The sequence below is a fragment of the Myotis nattereri genome (assembly GCF_964212035.1).
Source record: "Myotis nattereri genome assembly, chromosome: 6".
Lineage (NCBI taxonomy): Eukaryota > Metazoa > Chordata > Mammalia > Chiroptera > Vespertilionidae > Myotis > Myotis nattereri.
The window spans coordinates 59,536,882-59,558,058 of NC_138081.1; the positions used below are offsets into that span (position 1 = coordinate 59,536,882).

At 44.6% G+C, this 21,177-nt stretch overlaps 1 protein-coding gene across 1 annotated transcript in view; it reads right to left on the reverse strand.

The window, feature by feature from the left end:
- Positions 1-542: 542 nt before the first annotated feature.
- Positions 543-21,177, reverse strand: part of PREP (prolyl endopeptidase) — a 110,220-nt gene continuing 89,585 nt past the window's right edge. Inside the window, exons 11-15 of the mRNA XM_081094882.1 lie at positions 15,523-15,659; positions 12,138-12,232; positions 8,558-8,689; positions 5,036-5,192; positions 543-1,813 (exon numbers count right to left, since the gene is read on the reverse strand). Coding sequence (XP_080951008.1) covers positions 1,519-1,813; positions 5,036-5,192; positions 8,558-8,689; positions 12,138-12,232; positions 15,523-15,659 — 816 coding nt within the window. The 3' untranslated portion in view covers positions 543-1,518. The remainder of the gene's footprint in view (positions 1,814-5,035; positions 5,193-8,557; positions 8,690-12,137; positions 12,233-15,522; positions 15,660-21,177) is intronic.

The following is a 21,177-nucleotide window of genomic DNA, read 5'->3' on the forward strand; positions in this document are numbered from 1 at the left end:
GTGGTGGTAGGGGATCCAAACCCATTTGTTGTTTTTTTTAAAAATCCTCACCTGACGATATTCTTTTTTTAATTTTTAATATATTTCTTTTTTAATCCTCACCTGAGGATATTTTTCCATTGATACTTTTAGAGAGAGTGAAAGACAGAAACTTCAATGTAAGAGAAACACATCGATTGGTTGCCTCCTGCATGCACCCTGACCAGGGCCTGGGCCTGGGCCTGGGAGGAGCCTGCAACTGAGGTACATGCCCTTGACCAGAATTGAATCCGGCCGGGATCCTTCGATCCGCCGGCCGATGCTCTACCCACTGAGCTAAACTGGCTATGGCTGAGGATATTCTTTCCATTGACTTTTAAAGAAAGTGGGAGGGAGAGAGGGGGAGACACACACATCAATGTGAGAGAAACATGTGCCTCCCACTTGGGCCCCCATTGGGGGCCCGGGATCAAACCTGCAACCCAGGTATCACGCCCAAGACCCTTTGGTGCGAGGCCAGCTGAGCACCACTGACCAGGGCAAACCCTTTTTTTTTTCTTTTTAAATATGACCTTTTCTATTTCCAGAAAGTGGTCTATGGGGGGAAAAACAGCTGGGGAAATGCTGAAATTTCTGACTATAAATTTGGATAAATGTATCTGTTTGGATAGTTCACTCATGTGGTCTCTTATTAGTTTTATGTCCTAGTACTATACTCTGATTCCCAGTGATACTTTGTAACCAGATTGATAGACAAGCAGGTGCATAATCTTTACTTTCTGGCCCACTCATTTTTCAGAGGAGGCATCCAAACCTAAGAGGCCCAGATTCTGAGCCGACTGAGTAGTAAATTTTAAGACGATGCGCCACCTCTAACAGCTTCATCACGCACAAACCATGGGCGCAACTCAACTTGTTTCTAGTGCTAACATCCCATGACTTCATTGTTTAGAAATTAATGTGTGTGGAAAGGCGAACTGCTTATTTCCATAGAAAAGCGACAGGATCCGGGATGACTGCACATCTGGAGCTGCCCCTCAAGACAAAGGAACCAGAAACCACGCCTCCCGTTCTTAAATAACATTTATTGTTGTTGCAAAGAAGTCATTCATGAGAACAGGCCTCACATTTATGTAGAGATATACTGGTTATGATTATAGAAGCAGATTCCATGAGGTGCTATATACGAAGGATGCCCAACTACGACTCTTAATTCAGCAACCTAATATTCACAATGTGTGTTGACTGCCATTTCCTTAGTTACCCAAACATGCCTGTTTTTTTGTTTTGTTTTTTAAACATGTGCCTGCACAGGGTGAAGGGGAGAAAACAAACACAGAAAACGCCAAGGGCTTGCTAAAAAGGAGGAGGAGGCTAAAAAAGATAAAATGCTTCCCGCAGCAGTTCTGCTCAACGGCAGTCTGTGAGCGCAGGAACAGAGTTCACGTGGGAGGCAGCACGCCCCATGGTTTCTGGGGTTTAACGGTGGGGAAGCCCTTGAGGTTCTGTGTGGCTGTCAGGAGGGCGCGGGCAGCTCCGTTACGGAATCCAGTCGATGTTCAGGCACCGCGCTATAAATGCAAACATATCTGACACTTCTTCTATCACTTTGGCTGTGGGCTTCCCGGCCCCGTGGCCCGCCTTCGTGTCCACGTGGATAAGCAGGGGGTTGCTTTGCTTCCGGCTGCGGCCCACGATGTACTGGAGGGTGGCAATGAACTTCAGGGAGTGAAGCGGGACCACACGGTCATCGTGGTCGGCGGTGAGGAGAAGCATGGACGGGTACTGGATTCCGTCAGCCTCCGGTAGCTTCACGTTATGTAAGGGAGAATACCTGAAAGGCAAAGGCACTTTCATGATCTAAATAGCAAAAGCGGAGCTGTTTGTTCACTAGGACAATGAAGGAGGGCAGGGGGACCTAGTGGTTTACCAGCCTAACGTCATTAGCCACAGGCCCGCAGCTACTCTATGGCGACGACTGCAGACTGCTTGCACCGCCATTTCGGCCTTAACTGGCCAGGGCCACTGGAGATTGGGAAGAGCTCTGTCGTTTATTTGGCTCCTACTTTGAAGGACTGAATAAGAAACAAAACTCAACGGGGCCGTTGAAATAATCACACCTATGTGCACACTGATCGTCAGGAACTGAGTATTTTCAGATTCTTATTTTTTTCATTAGTATTGAGTGGACTGACTGTGTTTTTATTTAAACCCCCCCCGAGGATATGTTTTTCTTGATTTTTAGAGAAATACTGACCAGTTGCCTCCTGTACGTGCTCCGACCGGGAATTACTGACCCTGCAATCTCTGGTGTACTGGACGATGCTCAACCACTGAGCCGCCCAGCTAGGGACCAACTGTTTTTTTAAAGCACTGACTGTGGATGTAATAGGTGCAAGCCTTTCTTTCATTGAAGAACTTGAAATCCGCTTTCTGCCCTTTAATGTCTGTAAAACCTTTATTACAGGCTCAGCTCGGCAGTCTTGGGAGGATCACAAGGCCTACTTTCCTGCCCGTGCACCTGGGCCGGGCTGCTGGCTCCAGCAGAGAAACCGCCTGTGGCCAATGGCGAGAACATCCGTGAGAGAGCAGAGAAGGCACCTTCTGAAGTATAAGGTGAGTTGCCAGTCACGTTAACAAAAAGAGTTTTAGAAGGAAAGCACAGTTGAGTTACACAGTGATTCATACTAGTTAAGTGAAGGAAATCTCTGGATATTTTTTTTTTATATTTTATTCAATATGGGTGTCATGTTTTTCTTTTTTTTTTAAAAAAAATATTTTATTGACCTTTTACAGAGTGTTAGAAACATCGATGAGAGAGAAACATCGATCAGCTGCCTCCTGCACACCCTCCACTGGGGATGTGCCCGCAACCAAGGTACATGCTCTTGACCAGAATCGAACCTGGGACCTTTCAGTCTGCAGGCCGACGCTCCATCCACTGAGCCAAACCGGCCAGGGTGGTGTCATGTTTTTTAAAGGGTCAGCAATAATGAACATAATCAAATATTTTAGTCGAGTTTCATTGCTCCCAGTAGATGTGATGGGGACAATGGACTGTTTTCTGATCTCATTTCAGAGTGTTTCTGGATTAACCCCAGCCCTCCAGATAATAGTTCTATGGGGAAACTCTGCCTATTAACATTACAAACCTCCCCCACTCCTTTCACATGCCACATTTATATGTTAAAGATTCTAAGGCGTTCTAATCTGTTAGGCTTCATTTATCCAGCTCTCTTTTTTTTGGGGGGGGGGGCATGGTGCTTCCTGGGACACACTCCAGGCCAGGGGTGCAGGACTTGAGCAGGTCCTTATAGGGCCCCTTCTGGCTCTAGTGTGTGGGGCTGAGCTCTCTGCTTAATGGGAGCAGCTGATAAAAAGGTAAATGCAGGCCGATGAGTGCTAGGCTGGAAAATTCAAATCCAGAGAGAATATATAGGTGTGGGCAAAAGTAGATTTACAGCCATAATACAAAAATCAATAAATAATAATACAAGAGTAAACTGTTTTGCACTACAACCATTAACCTACTTTTGCCCACCCCGTTTATCACAGACATCTTAAGAGCAACAATATTTAGAACTTTTTCTCTTTTTTTGCTTTCAAATCCATTTTAGAAATATCAGGTTCCATCAAATATTTTGTTGTCTTCGTTGTCCAATTAACTCAGTATTTTCAGTTGAGTTTAAAATGGGACTTATCCCCCCAAAATGCTTATTTTTTCTAAGTTAATTTGAACGATGGCTTCTTCAAATATTCAACTTTTACTAGTATGTGCCAATGAGGCTATTTGTACACTTAATAACAGCTTTACAAAGTAAAGTCCCCCCAACTCTCTTGCCAAAGAACTAAATTTAGTAATTCAAGTCATTTTAGCTGAATTTCTAACTGGAGAGACCTCGCCATAAAAAGCCTATAAAATGAAAGAAAAAACTTGATAACTTTATAATTGACCAAGAAGACTGGGACACAGGCTTCTTGTTATTCCAAGGGCAATTCCTAAATACTGTTGATAATCCCGGAACCCCTACATGTGGGAAGTAAAAAAAGAATGTAGTTCTCAGTCCTGAGAATCTATCTGCCATTGTCTCGCTATCGCCAAAGTGGTGGAGGGACATGAAAGGGAAGCTGCACAGTATTTCCATAGACAGCCTGTAGTTTCAAACACTCGTGGTTATACTGAGAGCACAAGGTAAGTTTAACTGTATTTGCACATAGTCCTATTTTCTTATTTTTTTAATTTAAAAAAGGAAATCCCATATACATTGCTGTAAGGTATAATGGCACCTTTTAAAAAAGTGGTTTTTGAGGGATGTATCACAAATTTAGTAGCTTTTTAAAACAACCCTGATTTTTTATCTCACAATTCTGTACGTCAGAAGACTGGATTGGCTCAACTGGGTTCTCTGCTCTATATCTCTCCAGACTAAAATCAAGGCGTCAGCTGGCTGGGCTGAAATTCTGGAAAAAATTCTATTTCCAGACTCATGTAGGCTGCTGGCAGAACCCAGTTCCATGAGGCTATGGGACCGAGGTTCTAGAGGCCCCTCCTCTCATCTTCAAAGCCAGCCCTAGAGGGTCAAGTCCTCCTCATGCTCTGATCTCTGTGGCCTCCCTTTCCCCTGCATCCCTGACTCCGGGGGAGAGTGCTCTGCCTTTAAGGGTATGTCCCTGTAGACTGGGCCCACATGGACAATCCAGGATAATCTTAATTTAATGTCAGATGATTAGTAGCCTTAATTTAATCTGCAAAGTCCCTTCACAGCAGTGCCTCGATTAGTGTGTAAGAGAAGGAGACGGATATCTTGGGGGGGGGGGGCGGGGGAGGCACATTTAGATTCTGCCTTTCACGCCTCTGTAGTTTGTTTTTGCTAAAGACAAGATCAAAATAAGGAAGACAGGTATTCCCATCACTTCCCTTACTTTTGCAGTAAATTATATGCAAATATGAGACACGGAGGAAGGAGTTAAAGACCATACTAGTAAGTCTGAACAGTCAGTCAAAAGGATAGCAAATCGCTAGCAACATATACATCAATATGAATTAAAACCTTACTTGATAAGCCATTCAAAGTGGTGTTTGCTGTCTGAGCACCCATAATCAGTGGTCCAGGCATGGCCGATGGTGTATTTATGGAATTTCAGCATGTCCATTACTCCAACTTGGGCAATAACACAACCAAAGAGGTCAGGCCGCTGATTTGCACAAGCAGCTAAAAACCGAGACAGAAAGAAAAGGGAGGCAGTCTATTACTAAACAGCTAAATAAACCAGAGCAAAAGAACACGTAGGTGCTTTCAGAACCTTGGCTGCCTTTTTTCTTGGAGCACAGAAAGAAACCATCATAAATCACCTGCCTAATGGCCCACAAGCTTTGCCCTTCCTTCCAGTATATCCGAGGTGGGATAGTCTCATCAGCAACAGAGATTTACTCACCAAAGTAAATTTCAAGGGGGGGGGGGAGGGTTATTTGAAAAACCTGTGTCCTCTCCTCCCTACTTGCTTTCACAGGTGAGGGAGGTTAAGAAACCTGTTGGGGAGGGGTCTCAAAACAAGCCTGTGATATTGCAATCCTATCCATACTAATAAAAGGGCAATATGCTAATTAGACCAGACACCTTCTGGACAAAGCCATGGTGGCAGGAGCCAAGGCAGAGGTGGTTAAGGATGATCAGGCCAGCTGGGGCGAGCAGTTAGGGGGCAATCAGGCAGGCAGGGGAGCAGTTAGGAGCAAGCGGTCCCGGATTACGAAAGAGATGTCCGACTGATGGTTTAGGAGGGATCAGGCCTAAACCGGCAGTAGAGTTTCAGGATTGGGATCAGCTGCTAGAGGAATCAATCATGTGCTTGGAAGGTCGGAACTGTCATCTCTCCCTCAAAACTTCTGGCTTCTGAGGAGGGAGAGGGGCTAGAGCTTGACTCAATCACTGATGGCTAATCATCTAATCACTTGTGCCTATACTAGACCTTCATAAAACCCCTGAAACAACAGAGTTCAGACAGCTTCCAGGTCAGGGAACATACTCAGGAGCTGGAAGGGTGGCGTGCTCAGAGAGGGCATGGAAGTGCCACACCCACGCCTCTTTATACCTTACTCCAATCGGCTCTTCCATCTGACTGTTCCTGGGTTCCGTCCTTTAGAACAAACTGGTAAAGGTAAGAAAAGAGTTTGAACCTGAGGAGGGGGTCCTGGGAGGCCCAGGACTGGTGACTGACATCTTGGGAGCAGACTTGTGGGTGTGAGCCCTTACTCTGTGGGGTCCGTGCTATCTCTAAGTAGTGTCAGAACGGAAGTGAATTGGAGGATACCTGGTTGGTGCGGAAAAGTGTTGTGAGTAGAAACAGTTTGTACAGCCCAAGGCAGACTAGGCCTAAAACCCAGCTCAGGGCTCTGTCCTGTTTGTATTTATTGAACATCTGCCATGTGCCTGGCACTAGGCCTGGGAATAGGTGGGAAAGATAAAAAACCGAGGAAGCAACGACAGTGTTCAAAAAATTTAGGTGGGGTGCAGAGGTACCTAACCAGGTGTAAGGCGGTTAGGAAGGAAGTCACATCACAGCTGGCAAAAACATCGTGCCCACCCCAATTCTGATTTCAGGGCTTATTCCTCATGCTGAATCCCGAGTCCTACCCTTCGAGATCCCTGTCCTCCCCCTCAGAGGCGGGGGGGACAGGAAACTGTCCTCTAAATAGCACTTAGCATCCAGATGGGGGACTCCATCTCTGCAGGTTCCTTAAGGGACCAGGTGTGTCAACAGACACAAACTAATGCCTAAATATAAAGGGGTTACTGGGCGAACCAATAAATTACAAAGCAATTCTCCCACGACTGGAAGCAGATGGCATTTTCAATAGCTTCTCCTATTAAATCTTAAATTTGCCCTTAGTTCTTCTCTCTCTTACACCTGACCTGTAATCCACATGCAAATTCAGTTGTCTCCGATTCAAAATGTTCCCAGAACCCGACCACTTCCCAGGCCTTCCATGACAGAGCGCTGGCCTGTGGACTGAAGGCCTTCTATCACTACACCCCAGGGCCAGGCAACACTGTTACTTCCTGTACAGAAGTCTCCTACCTGGCCTGCTTTTTTGCCCTTGACTCTCCTTCCATCTGCACTAACACTGTATAGGATCAATGCATGATCCTATGGAAAAAAATAAGTCAAATTATGATACTTCTCTCAAAACTCCCACAAAGGCTTATTTCACAGTAAACCAGGTCCTCTAGCCTGGCTCTGAGGTCCTGCCACGGCTTACTTCCCCCTTGCTCACCATGCCCAGCCACAGACGTGGGTCTCCTCCCGCCTGCTAGACCCCTCCCAGCCTGTGTTGGGCTCAGGGCCTCAGGTGTACTGCCTGCTCCTAGGACGAGAATGAAAGCTCCAGGAAGGCAGAGGTGCTGTCTGTGTTGTTCCTAAGATTGTTATCAATACACTTTCTAAACTTAAAATGGAACATCATTTTGGACATAAGAGATTTTACCTCCAAAGGAAATTTTTTTTTTCTTTCCCCAACACTATATTCTATTGAGGTAAAGAGTCAGGACAGGAACTCAGATTCTGACATGACTCAGTATATTCACAAAACAAGGAAATTGAGTGTATGAGCTGCTACTTGCCGCCTTCCTCCACAGCCGTGGATGGAAAACCCCGAAAATTGCCATGTATGTTTTAAGTTGAGCTTATATATGCTATTCTACATTTGTATAATGGCCCTTCATGTGCTAATGACATTGGATGTAAGACCCAGCCAGCAAAGTTCAGGTCCACTACAGATTTCCATTACAACGTTCAGTGCTACTGAGAAAAATGCAAACTCAAATTTCATTAACTACCAAAAATTAGGTACTTAGAAGCAGTGCCACAAAATGATTAAAAGAGCAGAATCTAAAACCGCAGTGCTAGCCCCAGCCTCACCACTTCCAACCGTGACACGCTGGGCAAGCTACTCAACCCCTTGGCGCCCCGGTGTGTCCTACGTAAGATGGGCCATTGCCAGTCCCCGTCTCCCAGGCTGTGTGTACATCAAAGTCTCAGACTGGGCCTGGCACATGAGGTACTCACTACTTTGGGAAACACTTCTGTGACTACTTCATTACGCTTATGCTGTAGATCCATCTTTATACTTACCTCATTTCCCTCGCGACTTTTCTCTCTGTACTCACAGCATTTAGCATCACCGGGTATAGTTATTCAATAAATGTTTAGTGATAATCACATCGTACAAGTCCTACCACAATCAGAGGGGTTATCAGGCTCAGGACTGTTGTGCCTGGACTCTAGAAACCTGTGGCTCCAGTGTGTGGGGGAAGAGGTCCAACCGGTTGGAGAGAGAATTGCAGTCCAACCCAGAAGAGCTCAGAGCAGGGAGGCCAGACAGGTTTTGTAGGCTGTCATAAGTCAAGTTTAGGGAATGTAGCAATAGCTGGGCCTTTAGGCCCAAATACAAATGGGTTTTGTTTTCTCTGTACCACTGCTGCCATCCATGAGCCAAAGTAAATCAAGAACTGTCAACAGTGTACACAAAAATCCCAAGAGTGGTAACTAGTAAGTACAATGAATAAAATTCAGTCCTTACCCACTAGGAGGCCTCCATTTGAACCTCCATTAATTGTCAGCCTCTTGGGAGACGTGTACCCTTCCTTTATAAGATACTCAGCAGCACACTGAAAGTCATCGAAGCAGTTTTGTTTGTTGGCCAAGATACCACCTACAATGAGCCAAAGTGCAAGATAGTTAATCAACAGCACAAAACATTAGAAAACATGGCAGGTTAACCTAAGGGAATTCGAATGATGACGGGGCATAGTTTCAACTACTACTCAATTTAAACATAATGGGCTAGAACTACATTTAGAAAAATGCCTCATCAAAAATCCATCATCAATTCCACAATTGCTAATCCACCTGGTGGATTTATGCTTTCTCTAAGAACTCCTAGAATTTAAAAGGCATGTGCCCCAGAGGGAAGAGATGATCTGTTACATGAGTGAACCATGAGAACAAAAGAACCTGGACTTTGGAAAAGCGGAACTTAAAATGAACAAGATCAGAGCAGGGTTCAGTCTTCTCTGAGCTCCACCCAGCACACCTGATGGGTCTGCGAGGGCTCCCCTCCCAGGGAAGACGAAAGTGCTTTGCAGGAGTTTGAAGTGGGTAAGTGAGGACCAGATTCTCCAATTCTGCTGTAAATAAGAATTCGGTAGGGAGGTTTCTCAAGTCTTGAATGAAGAGGGCCCCAAACATCTTCCCAGGAAGCTGGGCTTTCTCATCTAGAAGTCATTCCAATGTGTAACACCACACAAAGCAATTCCTTAAAGAGAGAACATCTGTATGGTCTTGGAACATCTAAGAGTAAAAGCCAAACGGCCAACGCATGCCCCCAGAGGGACGGATGTCTAAAATAACTGCCTATGAAGTAAGAAAGGCAGACATCTAATTAGATATCTGAGATTAACCACGTCTGCAGAAATTCAATTAAAGATGAAGCAGTGTTACTGAAGAAACTTTTTCATATCAAACCAAATGTAAGGTTTTAATAAGAAATTATCAGTGAATTAGAACAGCTAGGATGACTCAGTTTTCAGGAATAATATCATTTTGGGTATAGAACTATATTTTTTAAAAGAGCATTACATTAACAGAAGGGAATTTAGCTGTATCAGTATGTTCAGTTCTAACTGGGAAAAGGTTCATTTCTGGTCCTTACACTGCCTAAATTTGGAGAAAGCTTATGAATCAGTCTAAACATGGTCTACTCTTAGCCTGTCAAGCTCCCCAAGGCTTTTGGGTAATAAATTCATTCTAATTAACAGAGAGATGAGAAAGAAAGTGCTGACCAGGACCAAGGGCCCTCGGCCCTATCAGAGCACGGTGGGTACCTGATGGCTAGAGGGGCCTTATAGAGTATGGGTTCTCTGAAGACACCACAGGAGTTTGTGCAGGTGTGTGTATTTTGGGGTATACCGCAAACATTTAAGCTAGGAAATCAGGCAAGATTAGGGGTCCAGAGGGAGCATGTGGATTTGGAATGTAAACTAAACCTATGGTATAGGGAGATTCTATTCTTAAATATTCTCCTTTTATCAGTCACCTCTTAATTATCACAATTTCACAGTATGATTTTAGTATAACTAAATTCTAATACCAGGTCAAAGTTAGAATTACATAATGAATTCTGTGCTGTTTCAAATACAATGACAACTGGTAAGTCTTTGGGGATGTCATGGCAGAAGCTGGCCTGGGATGACAGGCAGGCCTGGAGCCCATGTATCAACTAGGAACTCTTGTCAAGAGGCTCACATAGTTTGTCGTCAGCCCTTGGGATGCATGCGGATGCCCGGGGGTCAGGCCTGGGCCTTTCCTATATCTTGACACCTAACAGGCTCTTATGAAACATCTCTTTACAGGTCTACCATCATCTCTGCTGATTTGACTTATGCAGAAAACCAGGGCCACTGGCCTCAGGTTGGAGAAGGTAGAGAAGAACAGGTGGATGAAGGGTGGTCTCTGAGGTTCCTACTGTGGGAGAAGTGCCCTCTCACCTGGTGCAGCTGGCCACGCATGAGTGGCTCCCTTTGCCCCAGCAGGCCTTCTAGAAACACTGGGTGATGAGGAGGGAGCGGAGGAGCTGGTGGAGTGAGGTGCCACACCCTCCTCCATGGGACACAGGAATAAGGCAAGTGAGAAACATCGTCTTTAGGCTATTGGTTCGTTTACGAATTCCAGGTACACAAAAGCCCGGGAGAGGGGGTGTGCTCCATGTATAAAGAAAGGAAGAGGTAGGGCTTTAAAAGTAAAAATTATTATTCTTTGAGCAAGTTGTGACAATCCTGGAATGAAGCTGAGTACTGAAGCAATATCTTCAATCAACTACAACACATGCTCAGGAGGCCAGAGAATGGAGACGGAATCATTTAAACCAGAGAAGAACAATGACTTAGCTCTGTGTCTCATGCCTGCAGGTGCTGAAGTCACAGCAGCAACGCTGGGAGGGTGCGATTTCTCAGTAACTTTGGGGAAATGAGAATACCAGCAAAAGGATGCCCACACTGAGAACAGGAAAGCTCTAGTTTAGGTTGTTCTTTTCTTTTAAGAAAAAATGACTCGCTTTGAGGTCTGAGAGCGCCAAATAACGAACAGTAAAAGTCAGGTGTACAGGAGACAGAAAAAATGCCAAAAATGCCCCGCCCGCTTACTCTGATAGCGATAGATAAAAATCTACTGGCTGCACCGCCAACAAAGCAAATAGTTCTGATTATGGTCTAGAGCAGGGGTGGGCAAACTTTTTGACTCGAGGGCCACAATGGGTTCTTAAACTGGACCGGAGGGCCGGAACAAAAGTATGGATGGAGTGTTTGTGTGAACTAATGTAAACATCGTTACATAAAAGGGTGCGGTCTTTTTTTTTTTTTTTTTAGTTTTATTCATTTCAAACAGGCCGGATCTGGCCCGCGGGCCGTAGTTTGCCCACGGCTGGTCTAGTGCATCGGTCGCCAACTGGTGTCCGCAGACCACTGGTGGACTGTGAGGTCCGAAAGGTTGGCGACCGCTGGTCTAGAGTGAGTGTTTCTGAAAAATAGGCAAACAGGATACAAAAGAAAAGAAAATGTGTGAAGGCGAAGTTGTGGGGGAGGTAGAGGAAGGTAAAGGGGGATATATGGTGATGGAAGGAGACTTGACTTGGGGTGGTGAACACAATACAACATGCAGATAATGTATTGTAGAACTGTACCCCTGAAACCTATATAATTTTATTAACTGATTAAAAAGGTAAAAAATAAAAACAACACAAAGTTATTTTTAAAGGGGGAGTGGTACCTGCAATGTGTTTGAAAATATCCTTACTTTTCATTTGTTTAGTGAAATGCTCTTTCTGCTCATTCAAACATAGCTCTGACTATGCCAGTGATGGCGAACCTATGAACTCCTTTTTTTTTGGTTGATTTTTCTTTGTTAAATGGCATTTAAATATATAAAATAAATATCAAAAATATAAGTCTTTGTTTTACTGTGGTTGCAAATATCAAAAAATTTCTGTATGTGACACGGCACCAGAGTTAAGTTAGTATTTTTCAAAATGCTGACACGCCGAGCTCTAAAGGTTCGCCATCACTGGACTATGCCATATTTGCATTTCTGTGGAGAAAAGGCCTCACCTTTATGCCATGTCTCTCCGTATTCACCGCCGCCTCGGATGTTGGCCACTGCGAGGATGCCACCCATGTGTCTCACAAAGATAAGCCTGGACACACTGAGAAACAATAAAAATAGTGAACCTTCCATTAACCGCCAAGTAAGGACCACATTATTTCCCTCCATTTCTAAAAAAAGAAAATGTATCCCCCAAAACACTATGTGTGATGTCCTCTAAATCGGAGCCCAACATTTTTATATTACCTGATTGAAGCAAAACGTGTAACTTCTGGTTAATGTTTAACTGCAAAGCTCATACATGCTCATGAGCATTCAGAAGACCTCATTGGACTATATTGGCAAATATTTCACCATACAAGGTGGGAATACAAAATTCATAATGCAGACAGGGAAAAACAGAGGCCCTCATTTCGTAACGAACATCTTTTAACATCTATCTTGGCAAACAAGATACTGCCAGCCAGGTGACACAGGCCTGGTGTGAACGGTGCTGGGCTCGCAGGAACACCAGTAACGGCCCCTGCTCTGCTACCTTTATTTTTTTTCCAGTCTCTCTCTCCACATTGTTCAAATTGGAAAAAAGGGAGCTCTTTCTGAAGCACGGATTTTAAATAGTTTTACAGAAGCTCAGCTGTTAAACTAGACAACATACTTTAGGAGAGGTGGTGGACGTAAAGGACACACAGACTAGAACGTAAGAATGGAGAGCTCATGGCAGGAGAATGTTTTCTAGAAATAAACAGAAGAAACTACAGCACCAAGTTTCTAGGGAAAAGAATTAAGTCCTTTGGAAAATGTGGATTTCATGTTTTTCTCCTCCTCTTTCCACTCTGGTCCTAAAAATGCTGAGTGACATTTCTTTTTCTAGCTGCAGTTAGTTTAAATTAAATTTTAACTATTTGGGAACTATTTTGAGAAGTTTATCCTTCTTCCTTACAGTAACTGGGGAAACCATGGGCTTCTGCAACCTGCAGCCCATTTCCTGGATCTCGGGGATGAAGAGGAAAGGACAGCCGGGGTAGGTGGTGAGAGCATGCCATCATGCTAGACTGTCCAAATGGATCTTCAATTGCTTGGTCTTTTTCTTCGATACTGTTCATGCACCTCTGAGGGTCTCCACTGAAACCATCAGCACATCCACCGGGTTCTGGGCTGAAAGTGGCTAGGGGCGCTTCTTTATTCATCTCCTGATTCTCAACACAGCAGGCTTCATAAATACTTGTTGCACAAATGACCAAAGACAAATGATGTTAACTTCAGATCTGCTCAGGTACCAGTGTTGTCTGGCTCCTTGCCACCCTGTGGAGGCCAAGGATATGGGGCTCAAGGTACGAGCCTCTGCCTTGTCCATTAGATGAAGCACATGTTCACTGGCCTACACTCAGGTCTCACTGCAACTGCAAACTGAAGCTTGCATTTCATCACTCTGGGTGGGAAGAGGGGCAAACAATGACATACTGTATAGTCTGTTGTAAGGATTAGGTGAACAGCTATTGCTCTGCATCCTTAGACTAATAGACACAGGGAATAAATATGGCTTCTGGTTTTACCACAGACATAGATACTAATGAAACAGCAAATCTCACTGCCTGGGAAACTCTGCTAAGAGACAGAAAGCCCGTCTGTGGGCTCAGGCCTTGCCTAGCATGGTGCTTGGTATAGAGAAAGCAACCTAGAATGTAGAATGGTGATGTCATTGTGCAATGAATGAAGAGCAACTCATACAATAATGCCTCACTAATCTGCTGAAAATACTGTTCTACACAATGATTTCACACCTTTTCAGCTACTCACTAACAAAACCAAATTCTTTAGCCAGATGTTCAAGACAGTTCACAATTCAGCTATAAACCACTTCATTAAACCCTACATAATTAGCAGAATGCACTACTGATACCAAGTACTTGAAATAAAGTAACATTTAAATTTGGAATCTACTCTGAATTCATGTCCTAATAGTCACACTCATTTCTTTCCAAATAAGAAAGATGAATCTGAGAATCATATTTCATGGTGGGCACTATTTGGAAGTTGGCTTAAAACTGATCTTGCTGGTAGGAGTTGCCTTGCTTTTATTAAAAACTAGAGGCCAGGTGCACGAATTCGTGCACAGGTGGGGTCCCTTGTTGTGGCCTGTGGGGATTGGGCCAAAACCAGCAGTCCAACACCGCCTGCTGCTCCCGCTCATCCTGGCCCCACTGTGCCTGCTGTGGGCTCGTGCCCAATCAGTCCTGATAGGGAGAGGCTTGTGCTGCTACAGCGGCGCTCGCCAGCCATGAGCCCTGTGTCTGGTGCCCGTCCCAAGGGGGTTAAGGGTGGGGGGCTGGGATGTGATCAGCCCTCCAGGTGAATGGTGGGATGCCCTTGCTGGCCCAGGATCCATCCCGCTGACTTGTCAGGAGCCACATGGCGGCTGCTTTTATATTGTTTCTCCCTTGCGGAGCATCTAGGGAGGGGAAGCGGTCGCAGTGCCTAATGCTGACTGACTTCCAAGAGGCGGGGGGCGCTGTTGGGATCGTGCCAGCAGCGCCGATCCATTGGTGCCTGGCCCGTCCTCCGGAGATTGGACCTACAGGACTAATGAGGGAGTGAGTGGCTGCTGCCGGGCTGGGTTGGTTAGCTGAGCGGCACTCCCACTGTGGGAGCACACTGACCACCAGGAGGCAGCTCCTGCGTTGAGCGTCTGCCCTCTGTGGTCAGTGTGTGTCACAGCGACCGGTTGACCGGGTCATTCAGTTGTTCTGGTCGTTCGGTAGCTTAGGCTTTTATATATAGAGATGCTCAGCAAATTCCATTTTATACTGTGACTGGGATAGTAAAATCAGGTTTGCAAAGAACTGGCAGGAGACATTTATATAAACAATAGCAAATGCTTAAATTTAGATTTTTTTTTTCTCCCTGAATGTAATTACTGGGACATAATCACAGAAACTGTGCAGGACAGTTTAAAATGGATCAAATAATAGAGTACACAGAAAATATATTTATGGCTGAATGTTAAGATAGTCTATTTTAAGACTTGGCTGCTGAAAAAATATCATCAGAAGCTGCAAAATCCTTCCTTATGAAGAGAATACTGAGGGCAAATGCCAAACACGGAAGGTAGGCGCTTCCTTTGTTCAAAACTCCATGGATACTAACCTTCCGTACTCTGGCAGCTCAAGTTTCAGCATTTAGTTCCCAAACAACCTGTTCCACTAAAGACATCAGCTTGTGATGACCCTGGAATTCCTGACCAAAAATGCATGTAATTAACGTACTCCTATCCCTCCATGAAAATGACAAGCCAAGAAATGTATGGTTAACTATATGAGAAAAAAGCATGATTTAACAGACGAGGTTCTGGTTTCCTTCCACTGGATGGAGGGGATCATGGTCCATGCTTACCTGTAGTTGGGTGTGATCGAGATGTTGAAGCCGCCATAGCCATATAAGAAGGCAGGATGAGAGCCGTCCAATTTTATGCCTTTTTTATGCACGATGAACATTGGAATCTTGGTACCATCCTTGCTAGGGTAGAAAATCTAGAACACAAGAGAGCAGAATGGTGAGAGTTAGCACCACCTCGTCAACACCTGCAGGCTTTTCCATGGGAAACACACACAGGCAATAGTTCTCTCTTCCAGATGTGGAGCAGCACAGTGGAAATCAGCAGGGTCTCTGACGGTGGAGCAGCTCTCGGCTTGTGTGGCAGTAGATAGTGTGGAGCAGTGGAAAGCACAGGTGTCTGAAAGTAGGGAGACTTGAATTTGAATTCTTACATCACAGCTGTCTAGCTAGGGGACCTTGGACATACTGTTCATCCTCCCTCAGCCTCAGTTCTTCATCCCTAAAATGTGGCCTTCACAAGGTGCACAGAAAACACACATTTGTTTTCCGTTCCCAGCATTGCAAGAAGTCAGATTTGGCCACCCTGCCAAACAATTCAGTTTAGGGAGATTTATTTTCTGGAAAACGAAGTTCACATTCAACCGCCTTTCTAAATATTAAGATAACTCGACTTGCCTTCATTTTTCTATGTACAACAGTTAAATTAATGTTAGCAACAACAACACATATTAGCTTAGAAAGTAGATGGAGAAACACAGAAATCCTATTACTTAAGGTTAAACAAAGACATTTTTCTCCAGTATTTTTAATTAAGGCTCATAAAACCTTCCTGAATCTAAGCAACCTCAGGCAAGTTCAGTTAAGATTTCTATATTCTTCACTTTTTTGATAAGAGGAGTAAAAGGATAAGAAAGAGAATATTAAATGCTATGTAAATGATAAGCCACAGAATAGCGATAAGCCATCAAAAGCTGATAAGGCCCCTTTTGGACAGAAAATCTATAGAGAGCCTTCTCTTTGGGTAAACATGGTTTCTTTACCCCAAAATGACATCTACGACGTGCCCAGCTTAGAAATGTCACAAGTTACAGCTCAAGGACAGAAGCCTTTACACTTGGTGTTACTTGCAGCCATATTTTATCCAAAGCTTTTTTAGGTAGCAGTCCTATTGTAGAAAGATGCTACAAAATGCTTGGAAATAAAGGGGGGCGGGGGGCGGCAGCAATGCAGATTTGGAAAAAGGCATCACAGGCCACAATATGTGCCTACAAGTCTGGCAGGTTTTTGAAACCTGCCAATAGTAGTATAAGAAGCATTTGTTTCTGACTTGGATAAAAATACTAAGAAACAGATAAATTTGACAGTTTAGGAATCATGGAGAAGAATACTCCGCAGAGTTCAAAATTATCAGAGGAGCACAGTTTTATTTAAAGCTAATGTAGTGGCAATTAGCAGCCTCTGATAAAGTGTAACTCTGTGGGTGGTACAAGTAAATGCGGAGTAAGAGTGATTTGCAGGGGCTGATGAGCTAAAATTGAGGGCCTTCAACTCAGACTGGGGGAGAATCTGAAGCACTCTAACCACAGCATCACGACTTTATCCAGTGACTTTCATCAATGAAATTGATGACCTGTCTAGCATGCTGACCTTCCACAGGCTTAAATCCCTCAGTGTCGAGACCTTTGCTTCCATCCCACTCATTCAAATATTTGCTCAGTCCATTATTTGCCAGGCACGACACTAAACACTGGAGACGAAGATGAACTTAAAGTCGACAGCAACAAGCTCGCACTACAAACACCCATCGCCTTCGCTTTCCCTTTGCCCTTAGGACTTCAAACTCTTCTTCAAGGAACTCTGGCATCACACCCCCCCAAGACTCCAATCTGTTCTTTCACCACCTCCTTCCCTTCCTTATTTCTGGGGCATCCCCCCCCCCAAACTCTTACTATGACATTCAGTTCCTTCTACTCTATCTGGCTGTCAGCTTCCCTGGGCTTTCTTGGGCAGCGTGGGACCCTTGGCCAGACCTCTAAGTGTTACTAATGCCGAAAAACCTCTAATTCTAACCTAACCCACTGGGTTCCTTCTCCTCTGGGCTGCTGGGCACTCAGGAAACGCCAACTCGCTTCATTGAAAATTGATAATACTTGAACTCATGGGCTTTGAACTTATGCCTTATGCCTCCCCTGTCCCCCAAATGAATTCCTTATGTTTTGCTTCATATGTCTTTTAAAAATGTCTTCCTTATACCTTTTTTTGTTGTTGTTATTCCTCAATCAATTCCAGAGTAGTTGTTTCCAATATTTTCCATTTTCTTCCATTCCCAACACCACTATTTGTATCCCCCTACTCTGTATCTGGCCACCTGCTAGGAGTTCTTACAAAACCTTCTTTCTGCCATCTTCACTCACTGTCTGCAACCTCAGGGAAGGATCACTTGGCCTCGAGTCCATTCCTTACCAACTCCACCACTACCTCACTCTTCCAGTTACCACAACTTCTGTTTTGTATTCTCTTCCTTTCCTTGCCATACAAGCAAACTAAAATTTCTCCTATCCTATGTAACAAAAAGACCCCAAACCTTTTGTATTGCCCTCTCTACCTCTCAAGCTAAATTTCCATCTTCCTCTTCCTTACTGATCAAACATATCCGCAATAACCTACACCCACAACTCATACTGGGTTACCCTGTTCATCCCTTTGTCCCTACTACTGCTCTTTCAAAGGGCATGAATGAAATGTTTTTGTCCCTCCATCCCTACCTCTACCCAGTGGTGTATACCCTTTCCCACCTTTTCGCAAGTTTATAGAGACACATCTATGTATAATTATTCACACGCAATTATATATGAACTAGAGGCCTGGTGCACGAAATTCATGCGGGGGGGGGGGGGGGGAGGGGACCCTCAGCCCGGCCTGAACCCTCTCTCAACCTGGGACCCCTCGGGGGATATCCCTCTCACAATCCAGGACTGCTGGTTCCTAACTGCTTGCCTGCCTGATCACCCCTAACCACTCTGTCTGCCTGCCTGATCGCCCCTAACCACTCGCCTGCCTGCCTCATCACCCCTAACTGCCTCTGTCCCTGCCGTGGCGGCTTTGTCCCGAAGGATGTCCGGAAGGTCATTCGGCTGTCCAGTCTAATTAGCATATTATGCTTTTATTATTATAGATTATTATATCATTTGTTATTATAAGACAACACAGAATCAGGCTAATATTGGGCTACAACTTACTCCTCCCACTCCTCACTTATAAAACATCATGGACTCCTTTCCAGTTTAAAGCACCCAGATTTATCCCATTTTAAAAAAATTGCTGCCTAGTATTTCATTGTATAAATGTACACAAATTTATTCAAACATTTGTTCACTGACAAGACTATTCTTTTTTTGTTATCAACGATGAAATACATCCTTTTAAAATAAATACTATGCACTCATGCTAAGATTTCTAAAGGACATATTCTTTAGACATGAAATTGCTAGATCAAAGTATATGTGCATTTGAAAATTCAATAGATTCTGACAAATACAATGGTGTATCAACTTAAGCTCCTAGTGACAATGATTATCCAAGTGTCCATTTCTCATCAGCAGTGGATGTTAAAATGGATTTTAATTTTTGCTAGTTTAGTAGGCAGTATCACCTCATTATTGCCTTAAGATTCAGTTTTTAAATTAGCAAGCATTTTCATCTATTTATCAGTTATTGTATGTCTTATCCTCAGAGAATAAAGTATGCCTATCCTTTAAATTGTGTTACTGTCCAATTAGTTTATAGAAACTCTTCCTACATTAAAAGTAATAACCTTTTTTCCTGTCATGTTTTGTTTGTATTTCTTTTCAGTCTGTAACCTGCCTTTTAACTTTCTTTGTTTGGCCATTTTCTCTAGCTGGTCTTCTCTTTTATGTCTGTAAATCCCTTGCTGCCATGTCTCAGAGCTCCAATCAGCTACTGTGCTATGGACCTTCCTGTCCACATTTGCGGGCCCGTGCGAGGGGCTGTGACCTCCCCCTGGTACGTGCTCCTCTTCCACATTCTTTTATTTCACTCTCTCCTCAGCCACCCAACTGCCAGCTCCCCAAATCATATTTATGCCAAGGGTCCCCAGGCCCTCATTCAGTCATTTCAGTTCTCACAACCAGAGACCACTCCTCTCTCACTGGGCAGACCTGCTCAGAATCCTCTAATTCATTCGCCTCAAACCAGATGATCTCCCTGACTCCTCCTACTTGCTAAAGTGATGGAATAGAACCTCTATTTTTAGTAGCATAAAAAATTATAATGTAATTTATATATATAGACGATCCCTGACTTATGATGATTTTACTTACAGTTTCTTGACTATACGATGGTGCAAAAGTGATACACACTCAGTCGGCACTGTACTTTGAACTCTGCTCTCTTCCTGGGCTGGCTATGTGTGGTATCTACCCTCTTGTATGTGGGGCAGCAGCAGTCAGCCAGCTCCTGGTCCGCCACAATCACAAGGGTCAACAACTGGGACTCGACAGTGTAGTATTAAGTGCATCTTCAACTTTCGATATTTTCAACTTATCAATGGGTTGGTTTATCGGGATGTAACCCCACTGTAAGTTAAAGAGCATCTGTGTATATAATACAGTAGCCATCAGTGCTAGATAGGCAGACAAAATTAGACAATTGCCAAAGCTTAAATCTATGTGTTATTTTTCCATTTGCAATAGCTCACTGCTACCACAATACTCAGGTTCAAGTTAAAAAGCAAAAACACCTTTTTTTTTCTCTCTTACTTGTAACCAAATGAGACAGCTGACATTACACATGCATTCTTCTTGAGTGTCCACTGTAGGCACTGCCCTTTAACTGGATGACGAAGCTTTTACGGGACCCTTAATGGACAGGGAAATAAAGTGCTCACATGGGATCTAACAGGCGCCCACTTGAGTAACAGAAAAAGTGTGTCTATCACACAGGTGCATTACATGGAGCTGGCGGGCCCCATCCTCCCTTCTTGCTGTCAGCAGCGGAGGGAATGGGTGTGCAACAGATCCAGGTCAGCAAGGAGCCCGGGAACCAGTACTAGCAACAGGTCTGCCCCCTCCCCCCGGCATACCTCTCACCCTAAAAGATGATAAATGCCACCAACGTACCCACAGCAGACTGTCTTTGCAAACACCCATGAGATCTCCTAAGAGAGACTATTTTAGCATGTTTTGATATGAAACTTTCATCAGGAACACCATAAATCTATATATATAAAAGGCTAAGTGACTGACAGTCCGCCCAACCGACAGGCCAGTACATACGATGCACACTGGCAATCCTATATAATAAAAGCCATGCAAATTGTCCCCTTAACCGGGAGTTTGACCACTTGCTATGATGTGTGCTGACCACCAGGGGGCAGCACAAAATATGGCGGGTGCCAGCAGCTGGCAGCAATGGAGGTGCTGCCAGCACCGATGGGCCCCAACGAAAGTGGGACCACAGCGTGATAGTGGAGCAGGTGAGCGGGCGGCGCCAGGCCAAGGTGGGTGCAAGTGGGGCCCAACTGCTCTGCCGATCACCCCGCAGACGGTGATCAGAGGTGGCAGTGGGGGGCAGGGCTGCCTCCCAGCACCGATCAATCGTCCTGCAGGCAGGATGGTGGAGCAGGTGAGGGGGTGGTGCCAGGCCAAGGCAGGGTGCCAGGCGGGGCTGTGGGGCTGCGAGGCTGGGGTGTGA